Source organism: Pleurodeles waltl, chromosome 1_2 (assembly GCF_031143425.1).
Source record: "Pleurodeles waltl isolate 20211129_DDA chromosome 1_2, aPleWal1.hap1.20221129, whole genome shotgun sequence".
In the NCBI taxonomy this organism is placed as follows: domain Eukaryota; kingdom Metazoa; phylum Chordata; class Amphibia; order Caudata; family Salamandridae; genus Pleurodeles; species Pleurodeles waltl.
Genome location: NC_090437.1, coordinates 628,861,502 through 628,873,896, shown reverse-complemented (window position 1 = coordinate 628,873,896; position 12,395 = coordinate 628,861,502). Strand labels below are relative to the sequence as shown.

Here is a 12,395-nt window from a genome sequence, read left to right as displayed (position 1 = left end):
AGCTGTCCGATTCCATAGGCGGGCCCCGTTCTGGTCAAGAGGCACCCAACCGGCGCCCTGTTGTATTCGCTGTGCTGCTCGTTGACTCAGCCAGCTCCATCTCCCTGCCGCCAGTCAGACAATGCCCTAGGGGTTCCCCCATCTGTTCCGTGACTCAGTCCGCTGGCGTTGAGTAGAGCAGCCCTGTCTCACATCCGGCCTGTACCGCCTCCAATGCCCCCATTGTCCTCCGGTCACAGTTTTGGGGGGGGGGGGTGTCACTGTGCCCCCCCCCCCCATAGTAAGATACCGCCAAGTCCGGGGAGCACCAGCGTCTCCACTCCTCACAGCCTCCCACAGTTCGTCTGTGTATCTTAGGGAGCCCCCAGGCCTTCCTCACCTTCTTTTGCGGCCTTAGCCACGCCAGCAACTCCCAGGCGCGCTCCCTCTGCTAGTCGCGTTAGGCGCCGCCAGCGTCCCCGGCACTATAGTCTGCCCACAGTTCGCCTCCGGCGGTTCCGGAACTGCCTCTGATGCCTCACGATGGGGTCCCGACCACTGTTCCACCATTGATCGCTGTCCCCAACCCCCGGCGGGGCTGAAAGTAACAGGATTTTTGCTGGGCCCCAGCAGAGCAGCGGAATCACACGTCTGCCATCTTAGCCATCCAGGCCACGCCCCCACAGTGCACATGACCTTAAAGGTAGCAGAGCTGTTATTAGGGAGCAAAGGAGGGCCACAAAAGACAGATGGCTGACTAAGGTAGCAAGAACCTATTTCTAAGTGGAGTAAACCATTGGAGTAGACCAAGTTGGAAATCCCGTATTACCTGTAGTCGATCCAACAAGATGGCTTGATTGACAGTGCCAAACATGACTAGCAAATCGAGCACAATCTGGATGTTGAAGTCTTCCAGAGTGGCAAGGAGAAAAAGACGTTGTGCCATGTCCAGTTTCTCAATGTTTTTAACCTTTTATTTTGGGGGGCATTGTGGTCTTGGGATATCATAGAATGGTAGAACTCACTCCAAGTGTCATTCAAAGGTTCTTTTGTAGGCAAGTAGAGTGCACTTGTACCCTAACATAGCATTGTCATCATTGTACCTTCTCCAAATACTTTTGACAAATTTTAGTTTTAGCATGCTTCAGTAGGCTGTTGAACCATGGGGCAGTTTTGGCACAGTAGTAACAGATATTTTCATGAATGGAGGTGTCATAAGCATAAGTGATCATATTGTAGTAGGAAACGAAAAGGATTAATGCTTGCCCAGTTGTTTGAAGCTAAGAGGCTCACTGCAATAAACTGTTAAAACGAGCATTTGTAATGCAATAGCTCTCACATTTGCTTCAGTTAGAGCTATTGGCATTAAATTCATAACTGGACTTTTCTTGCCATATAAATTGGTCAACCCTGCCTCATAATTTCGTCTGTTCCTATACCTAAAGCATTTCCATTTACTTTCTTCCTCTACCTGAAGCAAAAAATTAAAATGTTGCCATTTAGCATCCTAATTTAAATCTGCCATGCTAATTCCAATAGAATACCACTTTCACCACCCCACCATCATAGTCATAGTGTAATAAGGATGTTAAACTGACCTGAATTATGGTCATAATTATAAAAAGGAGAGATTATTAATACATGTACAATTATGATTTAAACCCTTATCAGAAATAAGGTTTTAGACTGTAATGCTCAAAACAGCCCCTGGAGGGCTCCATAATAAAAATATCATTTGTCAAGAAACATGGTTATGTAACCATATTCTGAGCCCCTAGAGAGCATAACCCCATGACAAATAACAAGAAAGAGTAATGCAATATAACCATATACTTAACCCCTAGAGGGCATTTTTAGGGCTGGCAGGCCTACTGCAACGATATTACAAACATGGCCTTTAAAACAAGTTTAAGCCATGAGAGAACTCAAATGACATTGGTGGGAGGGTTTATTATTTTGGAGTCTCCACGAACATAGTGCGGGGACCAGAGATGACGTAGACAGAAAGAGCACATAGTGGCCAATGTTTTGAAGGTGGTCTCATTGTCCTAGGACCACCACAGGCTGAGTTATGAGCAAAAATGTTTTGTAAAAGTAATGCCCTGCAAAGCATTATGGGGCAACTTTCCATGCCACAAATATTGTGATATGTTGATATGGCTATAATGCTTAGAACAGCCCCTATAGGACACAACAATGACAATAGCATTTGTAAGAAACATGGTCATGTAACATAGCCCCTAGAGGGCATAACCACACAAAAAGAAAATGGCAATAAATAATACAAAAAGAAAATGACAAATAATGCAGAGAAACCATATATAGTAGCCCTTAGAGAGCATAGTGCATTACATATTTCAGGAGTAGCAGGTCTATAGCAATGATGCTACAAACAAGGCCCTTAAAACACGAGCTGTTCCCAGCTAGAAAACAAAAGTTCCAGCCATGAGAATGCTTAAAAAGACACTGAAGGCTGGGAGGTGTTATAATTGTTGGGTCCCCACTAACCTAGTGTGAGGACCCAGGTACAGAAAGGCAGATCATGTTGTGTTGAACGTTTTGGTGGTGGCTCTGTAGGCTACTCTCACTTTTGCAAGGAGACTGACTAAAATGATAATAGCTCTAATAACAGTGTTTTTACTATATTGTTGGGTATAAATAGAGACATTCAAGCAGTCATCTGGCTTGGTAGGGTTGAGGGTTTTGTTATTTCCGATGAATAAGGCCTAAAAAACATTATTTCAATTTTAAAGTTTTCAGAGATGCGCTGTAATAGTACTGCAAATAAAATGAAAATGTTTGATGTGGGAGAAGAACCACCACCTCTGTCTACAGGTGTGCTTACAACCGATTGTCTTGACTTATCTTTTTAGATCCAAAGGCAGAAACCAGATTGTACATCACACTGAATGACTTTGAATTCCATGTTTACAATCGGTCTCATCTGTATGCACACTTGCAAGAACTGTTTGGCTTAGATCCAACAATATTTCCATCAAAAAAAGAAGATGACAAAGTGCGAGAAAATGGAAAAGAAAAAACAGAAACCAATCTTGAAAGGTGAGGATTTTGCATTTATTTTCTTTTTCAGGACAAATGACTATATATCGGTTTGACTTTGTGCCTTGCTTACACCTCCCCCACCATGGCTCTGCTTTGTATAAACATATATTATCTACACTTAACTAGACTGAATTATAAAATGCTCAAGTTCTTTCTGAGACACAATGACAGGCAATGGCCACTAGAATCAAGAAATCTTTGGAGCTCTAACAACTCAGCTTGATGCCCCCTTAAACTTTAGTGTGTAATTTTCTTGTTTGTTAGGAACTGGTTTAGCTAACTCCGTGGGCTGCTAATAAACTGTAAACTTCGCACTTCTATAGCGCACTACTCACCTGTTAGGGTCTCAAGGCGCTGTACGCATACCGCTATGGAACCCCTCCTGGCTTTTCCCTGTGAGGTGCCCACTCCTGGGCACCCCCAGTGTGAAGCCTGACATCCAAGCGCTGTTGGGGCCGTTGTGGAGATTAAGCAAGCTATTGCCCAGAGTTACAGAGTGGGACCCATTAATTAGATTAGGCACCGAGGTGAGAATTATCTGGTCCAAGGGAATTGAGCCCAAGACCTGCTGAGGCGGGACTTGAACCCTGGCCCTCGGCCAGATCTCTGCTTCAGGGTCTGCCGCTCTAACCATTGTGCCACACTTCTCCACTAATACAGCTGGTATGTTGGTCCTATGTAGTCAGATTTGGCTCATCCATACATAGTTCCAACCCCTGACTTCACACGCTTAAGCTGCTTTTGTCTTTTGAGAGAGAGGTGTGTAGTTGTGCTTCAGGATTGTTGTTGAAAAGCTTTTGAATTCTTAGTCCATTAAGGATAGTCTGGCAGATTGGTGCAGAAGTAAAGTTGTAATGAGCTGGTGCTTAAATGACAAAGGAAAATTATCTTATTTTAAAGGGGTTTCTGGTAATAAACATGTATCTTGAGAGGATTGGTATAGTTCTTAAAAATAATGGTGGAACAATGCCGGAGCATCAGTGTGGTAGAGGGGGCGAATAAAAGGTTGTGGTATTTTATGCAATGCAGTGGAATTGGATGTTACCATGTGAACTAAGTTTCTTACAGCACCATTTTCTACTATGTATGTACGTTTATTTCAGTGTCAAGGCAAAAACAGAATCCCAAGATCCCTCATCATCCTGGAGATCCCTTATTCCAGTCATTAAAGTCAACATCAGCACAGTAAGTGAATCATTTAGTTTTCATCCTGTATGTTAAGTTTCTTTAAATTACCTACACAAGTTATAAGATGCTTGCAGTGAACATCAAATCTGAGAACTGTTAGAGTAAAGGAAAAATGTAAGTGATATTGAGAAACTCACTTGCTGAATTTGCTTATGATTAATGTTTTCAGACAGAAGCTGTTTTGCCTATGATGTATTTTAGATTAATCTTTTGTTTTAATCACTTTGTATGGTGGAATAAGCCCCAGTGTGTCACATTTTGTACTATTTATGTGGTTTCCTTATTGTTGGCGGGAGAGCAAATTAAAAGACCTGTGACAGTGGTAGTAGGGTAGTATAGAAAGCATAAATTATAGTCTTGCAGATTTTCAGTCCCATACAGTATGTGGCTAACCTGTGTACCTTAAATACCTATATTGCCCTTGCAGCAAACCCCTTCTCCCATTACAAGCATTCACTTCTCTACAAGCAAATTGAAGTGATTAACGATTATTCCCCCCCCCTCCACCCACGGTCACCAATCTTGAAAAAAAATAAATGAATAAATGTGTCTGTGCCTCTTCTCCCACCATTTGGTTCTCACATGGAAGCAGTCCATCAAAGGTCACCTATGGAACTCTAAAGTGTTTATTTGACAGGAACATTATATAAATTGACTTCCTTTAGCTCAGTGATATTCACTTAGTTGTTCAGTCCTCCTGACAGTCACTAAAGAGAAGAAAGTCTCTAATGGCCTGTAGTTTGAGCTACCGAAATTCCTTTTACACCAGCTATAAGGACTTTAAAATGCTATACTTTAACTGCCCATGAGAGCTGGAGGTGTGATTATATTTACTCATTTCTCCTCTCACATTGCTTTACTGGTAATCTGTTGAGTAGAGTGTCATATTGGAGACCCTGTCTTGGATTTGGACCAAAGTTTCTCTCCTCCAACATCTGCTGTTATGATCTGGCACGGAAGATCCTCTTCTACATCTTCATCACATCCTCTGAATTTATATTAGTTTAAGGACATTAGGTTTCCAGGCTATTCTGCTTTGGAACTCTCGGCTGTAGGTCTTTCACTGGATACAGACCCGCTATCTTTTTGCAAAAAACTAAGAACTGGGTATTTGTAGAGGAGAGTGCCACCTCCTCCATTGGTCATCGGTCCTCCACTGCCCTCGGGCCATGGGCAGAGCAGAAAAATACAGTTGGAGGACCAACCTTCAGGTTTGGCACTGAAAATACAGAAGACCAAAATACATTTGGCACCGATCAAACTGATAGCTACATCTGTTTCAATATTGAATCAAAAATTGGACATTTCTACTGCGGAGCTGAAACAATTAACACCAACTTCGGTGCCAACTTTTTCAGTTCGGGTCAAGCATTCGGTGTCGAAACCTTCAGAACTGAAAACGGACAGCAGTACAGATCCGGCAGTTACTGAGGGGTCATAGAACCTATACTGGAAGTGATGCATGCTAAGCAGCACAAACTTCACATACAAAAGGGAACAGGAAGGATCATAGCCTCTCCTCCTGTGACAATTAAAAGAAAACTTACATTTCAAGAGGCTTTAGATGCTGGGCCTCCTGTATAGCCATAGTTTCCCATGCAAGACTACACATGCGTCCAGAACAACAGTGCCTTTTTCAAAAGTGGTCTCTTTATCAGGGTCATCTTCAGGATCTAGTGTTATTGGACCGCCAGACTCCCCGCTCTCTGCAATGGTGGAATCCCACCAACCTTTCAAAAGAGTACCCTGTGCCTCAGATCACTCTCAGAACAGATGCATCACAGGCAGGTTGGGGAGCTCACTTCAACAACCTCAACATACAAGAGAAGTGGGATCTAATTCAACAGACTTATCACATCAATTATTTGGAATTCCTGGCAGTCTTCCTAACACTCAAAGCATTTCTTATACAAATCTCACACAAGGTAGTGTTAGTACACACACACACAATATGACAACAAGTTATTATCTGCAATAACTCAGACAATTTGGAAGTGGGTGATTCACAATCGCATTCCTTTACCAGCACAATATCTCCCAGGAATGGGAAATCAGTTAGCAGAACTATTAATCAGGACACAGCAATAAGTCCACGAACGGGAAATTCACCCACAAGTACCTCAAAAGTACTTTTGATTATAGGGATCACCAGGGGTAGATCTATTCGCCACCACAGAAAGCTCAAAATGCCAAAACTTCACGTCCCGATACCCACACCCTCAGTCCAAGGGCAATGCTCTAAGGATGAATTGGTCAGGAATATTTGCTTACGCTTTTCTGCCTCTCCCCCTCATACCATTCCTAATACGCAAATTGAAACAACACACCATGATTGTTGTTGTCCCTACATGTGCACGTCAGCATTGGTATACAACATTGTTGGATCGGTCTGTGGTTTCACATCACAAACTCCCAAACAGACCAGATCTTTTGGCTCCAAAGAGTGGTCAAATCAGACATCCACACCCCAAGATACTCAGGCCCTCATTACGACTGTGGCAGTCTCAAGAATGCCACACTTGCTATGGTGGTGGGACCGCTGTAGACAGGGTCGTCCGAGCGCCCTATTATGACTGCGGCAGATGGGCCACAGTCTGACCGCCAGCACCACCAGGTTGCCGCATGTCAACAGCCTGGTGGTCTCAGCAGTCGCAATCCAAGCAGCGCTGCCCTGGGGATTACGAGTCTCACTGCCATGCAAAGGCTGGCGGAAAGGGGGCATCAGGGGGCCCCCATGGACAGCCCTGTTGCACATTTCACTGCCCGAATTACGGGCAATGAAATGTGCGACAGGTGATGTCGCACCTGACACACCACAACATTGCCGCTGGTTTGATTACGAGCCGGTGTCAATGTTGTGGTGAGTTTTCTGCTGGGCCAGCGGGTGGAAACGCTGTTTTCCCTTGCTGGCCGAGCGGAAAACTTCTAGTAGGGCGGGCAAAAGACCTCCATTACTGGCGGTCTTTTGCCTGCAGTGGCTTCTGCTGTCCTATGAAAGGACCACCAAAGTCGTAATGAGGCCCTTAACTTGCAGTATGGCTCCTGAAGTCATAGAGTTTTGTTACTTACAACTTCCCTCTGAATGTATGGACATTCTAAAAGAAGCACGCAAACCTACAACTAGACAGTGTTATGCTGCTAAATGGAAACATTTTGGATATTATTGTCAACCTAAAAATACTGATCCACTTAAGGCCTCCGTACAAGACATTCTTTGTTTGCTACATTTACAAAAAGCAAATCTAGCATATGCTTCTATTAGGCTTCATTTAGCAGCCATTTCTGCGTACCTGCACAAACAGACAACATGTGTCTTTATTTCGAATTCCTGTAATCAAGGCATTTGTGGAAGGCCTTAAAAGGGTTATTCCTCCCAGAGTTCCTCCAGCTCGTGTATGGAACTTTAATATTGTACTTACCAGACTTATGGGTCCACCATTTGAAACCATGAACTCTTGTGCTTTACAATTCCTTTCATGGAAGGTTGCCTTTTTGGTAGCTATAACTTCTTTAATAAGAGTTGGTGTGAGATACAGGCGTTCACTTTAGAAGAACCCTTCTCCCAAATACACAAAGACGAAATAGTACTTAGAACACATCCAAAATTCGTACCTAAGGTAGTTTCACCTTTTCATTTTAATCAATCAGTGGAGTTGCCAGTCTTCTTTCCACAACCAGACTCAGTCGCTGAAAGAGCTCTCCATACAGTAGATGTTTAAAGAGCTCTTATGTCTTACATTGACAGGACAAAAAGTTTTATGAAATCCAAGCAACTATTTGTAACTTGTTCAATGCCTTCCAAGGGCAATCCATTTTCAAAGAATGGATTAGATAGATGGATAGTCAAGTGTATCCAAACTTGTTAAGCTAAGACTAAAGGACAACTACCAGTAGCTCCTAAAGCACACACTACCAGGAAAAAAGGTTCCTCTATGGGTTTTTTTTTTAGGAAACTTTCCAATAGCAGATATTTGTAAAGCTGCTACTTGGTCTACACCACACACATTTACTAAACACTACTGTGTAGATGTTCTAGCTCGTCAACAAGCAAATGATGGCCAAGCAGTCCTTTGACACTATTTCAACCTACTTCAACTCCTTCTGGCTAGCCACCGCTTATTTGGGAGTCTATGCAAAGCATGTGTATCTACAGCTACACATGCCATTGAACGGAAAATGTTACTTACCCAGTAGACATCTGTTCGTGGCATGAAGTGTTGTAGATACTTATGCGCTCTCCCTCTTCCCCGGAAGCCTCTGGTCGTTGTAGTACAACATATTGTAAATATAGACATACATTGCATGGACATCTCTTTTATTTACTATCTATGTATACATACGTACACTCTTTATTTCGTCCTCTGGCGGGAAAACAATCCAACAAACGACCCGATGCCCATGTGCAGTATCACGGCGAAGAGGAGTCACTCGATCTCTTGACTCTCAAATATTCTTTGAAGAAAAACAACATGTAAGACTCAGAACCCAACACTAGATGGCGGACTTATGCAAAGCACTAGGTAAGTAACATTTTCCTTCCACAACTGGCACACACCTGGCACACAGCTAAGTCCTTTGTAAAAGGTACCAGTCGTTCTGTGACCGGGGGGAGGGGGCCTGAGAGCTGCAGCATGTATTGTGCCACTCTAAGGGACCACTCACCAAACACATACACACTGCCATTGCAGATTGTCTGTGTGTGTTGGTGGGGAGACAAAGGTGAAGTTGGCATTGCAGGGTGCCATGCCCACAAATCACTGCCTGTGGCATAGGTAAGTCACCCCTCTAGCAGGCCTTACAGCCCTAAGGCAGGGTGCAACATACCACAGGTGAGGGCTTAGTTGCATGAACAATATGCCCCTACAGTGTATATGTTCATTCTTAGACATTGTAAGTGCATTGAGACCATGTTAAGTACATGGGCTGGGAGTTTGTCATTACAAACTTCACACCTCTGTGATGGCTTCACTGAAGAACAGTGTTGGATTTTTTGTAAAATGCACCCAGAGGACATCTTAGAGATGCCCCCTGTATTTTACCCAACCCTTTAGTGTAAGGCTGACCAGTCTTTGCCAGCCTGCCACTAACAGACAGGTTTCTGACCCCATGGGGTAAGAGCCTTTGTGCTCGCTGGGTTCGGGAACAAAGCCTGCTCTGGGTGGGGGTGCTTCACACATTCCCCCCCCCCTACATGAACTGCAACACTTGGCGGTAAGCCTCAAAAGCTCACATCCCCTGTTATAGTGCCCCAGAGTACTCCAGCTAGTGGAGATGAAGCCCCTCAAACCCCCCCTGGACCGAGCCATTGGCTACTGCCCTCTGACCCCCCTTTAACGCCCCTAAGTCTAGTATTTAGGAGCACCCCTGAACCTTACTCACCATATTCCTGGCGACCTGGCGAAACAAGAAGGACAGCAAAGCTGACCCCAACAGTGAAGACTCCAGATGACAACTGACTTAGGCCCAGCCCTACAGTCCTGTCTGCAGCTTCAAGACTCCTGACATCCTGCATGACCAGCGACCTCTACAAACGCCCAGAGGACTGCCTGCCCAGCGGAGGACCAAGAACTTCAGAGGACAGCGGCCAAGTCCAGAAGAAACCTCCAAAAAGGACTCCAGAACTCCCCGGATCGATGAGCCCTGCCCACTCTGCACCGAACGCCCACAGTCTGAGTTCAGGTATCCACTGGTCCAGAGATGGTCCTCAGGTGATTCCAATCTCATGTCCACCCTGGGTTGATTCCCTCCTGGCCAGCATGACGAAGCCCGCAGCCTGAATCCAGAGGACCTCCCCTGACCATGACCAGATCTGATGAAGATTCCCGATGCCCAAAGGTACCCCTGCACCTGCAGTCCTTTTGCCTTGGGGAATGCAACTGACGGTCCAGCAGTGTAAGCTGCAGGATCTTTTGTGACCCCTGGGGTCCCCTCATTGAAAAGCTTTGGGCGCCCAGCTCTGTTTCCATTCTACACCCGGCCGCCCCGGTGCTGCTGAGGGTGTTTGGTGTTGACCTGTGGTCACCCCCCTCACCGCCACCCTCTCCAGTATCGACCTAAACCCCGCAGGCCTGTGTCCTGAAACTGCAGGTACTTACCTGCAATCTGTTTTCTACCGAGCATTCCCAGTCTTCATAGGATTCCATTTAAAACCTGATGCCAACTTTGACCTCTGACCTGTTGCTGGTGCTGCACTTTAGGGGTCAACTTGAACTTTGACCTGTGGACTTCCTAACCCCCGAAGACTAGGAGCGTAAGTCATGTATCAACTTTTAAAATTAAAAAATGTTACTTACTTGTAAACTGCTTTATCTGCAAAACTCAAACAAAATACCTTTGATACGTATGTCTGATACCTACCTCCAGCTGTACTTACCTGCAACAAAGATCTTTTGGTTCTAGTAATAAAGTAACAAAATATATTTGTGCTAAATAAAAATATTGGCTTGGAGTTAGTCATTGAGTGTGTGCCGCATTACTTGACTGTGTGTATGCAACAGATGCTTAGCACTACCCTCTGATAAGCCTAACTGCTCGACTACACTGCCACAAAAGAGAGCACTAGTATTATCTGCTTAGCCTCTGTTAAGCCTCTGGGGAACCCCTGGACTCTGTGCACACTATTCCTCATTTTGGTATATTCTATAAAGAGCCAGCTTCCTACACTGTGGACTCTACCCGGGAGAAGGACTACCCACATGTGAAGTCTGACCTACTAGCTGCCCAAAGAATGCTTTGCTACCCAAGGCCTGCTATAGCTGCACCAGGACTCTTCAGCTGCTGTGAGCTGCCCTGCTGACAAACATCATCTTGTGGTCAAATATTAGGGAAAATATAATTCTTAGTCTTGAACAATGAAACTATCATTTAATCATTGGAAATGCAATTCAATTACAAATAATTTTTTAGTTCATTATTTCACCCCAACAAAAAGATAGTCAAAAAACCATATAAAACACATAATGTATGTAAGTCCGCATTCAAACACTACGCATGAAAGACATAAATAACATGAAGAAATCTGGTCCTTCGTCCATCTTCTTAATACAGAGACATGTGATTATCTCAGTTATTTACAACATAAATCCACAACTTAAGAGATGATTGCAATGTCTAACACATCTTTATACCCTCCTTGTTTATGTCCATTATTTCAAAAGAGATGTGTTCCTATTTCTTTCCTGAGCATCTTTTTATATTCCTCTCAATCTCTCTTGTTAAACAAAAGGTCGACGCGTTTCGGCCCCTTCAACTATGGGCCTCATCAGGACAAACAAAAGGAGAAGCACCTAATCAATACAAACAATGTGTATTACTAACCAGAGACAACTTGTTAAACCACAAGAACCCTCCACCGGGAGGAAATCTATCTAAAAATCTGAAAAGTAAAAAAAAAAAAAAACTGTTAAAAAACACTCTATGGTGTCCCTGAGAGCCGACCTCATTAGTCTTTGTGGTTAGCATGCTTAAACAAGTGTGCTCATTAGATATAGCCGCTCTCTTTATAGTGCTTAACCCATTATAGAAATATTTTATATAGAATAGAAATCACTAGTTAAATTACTATCTGCATGTTTTGTATATATACCTGTATGCGTTGCACTTGAACGAACCAAACACAAGCCTCTCGTTCCTGGAACTGAATTAAATAAATACTAGAATTGAAAGAAAAACATTTTTTGGGAAGATTTTTTTTAATTTTTTTTAAATATATATTTCCTATATATAACCTTGGGAACATCCATCCTATTGGGTTGGGAACTTAATTGTATTTCTGCCGAGGCTGTGAGTTAATAAACCTTTCAATTTTGCGCACGAGTATCTAGCGTGCGGCTTCGAAGTGTTACCGAAATGGTACCTCGTACCGTCTGGTGGCTTAGAGTGGCGGCCATCTTAACAAAGGATAAATATATCCTTTACTCGCGCGTGTGGCAGCCATTTTAATATAAAGTATTGGTTTCTAAAGCGGCATCCATCTTTAAATGTGCATATTTAAAATATGCATAAAGCCCGGTCTGCTTGCATGCAACTGATGGTAAGAATATTTTTATATTTATAACGTCCAGATCACCTGCTCTCACTGTTCATACTTCTAAAGATTTATTTCCAAAAACACCTATCGAAGTATTATAAAAATATTTTTTTAAACTACACTCTTATTCCAACAT

The 12,395-nt window shown here is 43.5% G+C and overlaps 1 protein-coding gene across 20 annotated transcripts in view; it reads left to right on the top strand.

Moving 5' to 3' along the window:
* BLTP1 (bridge-like lipid transfer protein family member 1) overlaps nucleotides 1-12,395 on the top strand; it is a 1,779,540-nt gene that overhangs the window by 108,801 nt on the left and 1,658,344 nt on the right. For all 20 annotated transcript variants that reach the window (XM_069242474.1, XM_069242454.1, XM_069242518.1 and 17 more), the window contains 2 exons: nucleotides 2,853-3,039; nucleotides 4,146-4,227. In XM_069242474.1, coding sequence (XP_069098575.1) covers nucleotides 2,853-3,039; nucleotides 4,146-4,227 — 269 coding nt within the window. The remainder of the gene's footprint in view (nucleotides 1-2,852; nucleotides 3,040-4,145; nucleotides 4,228-12,395) is intronic.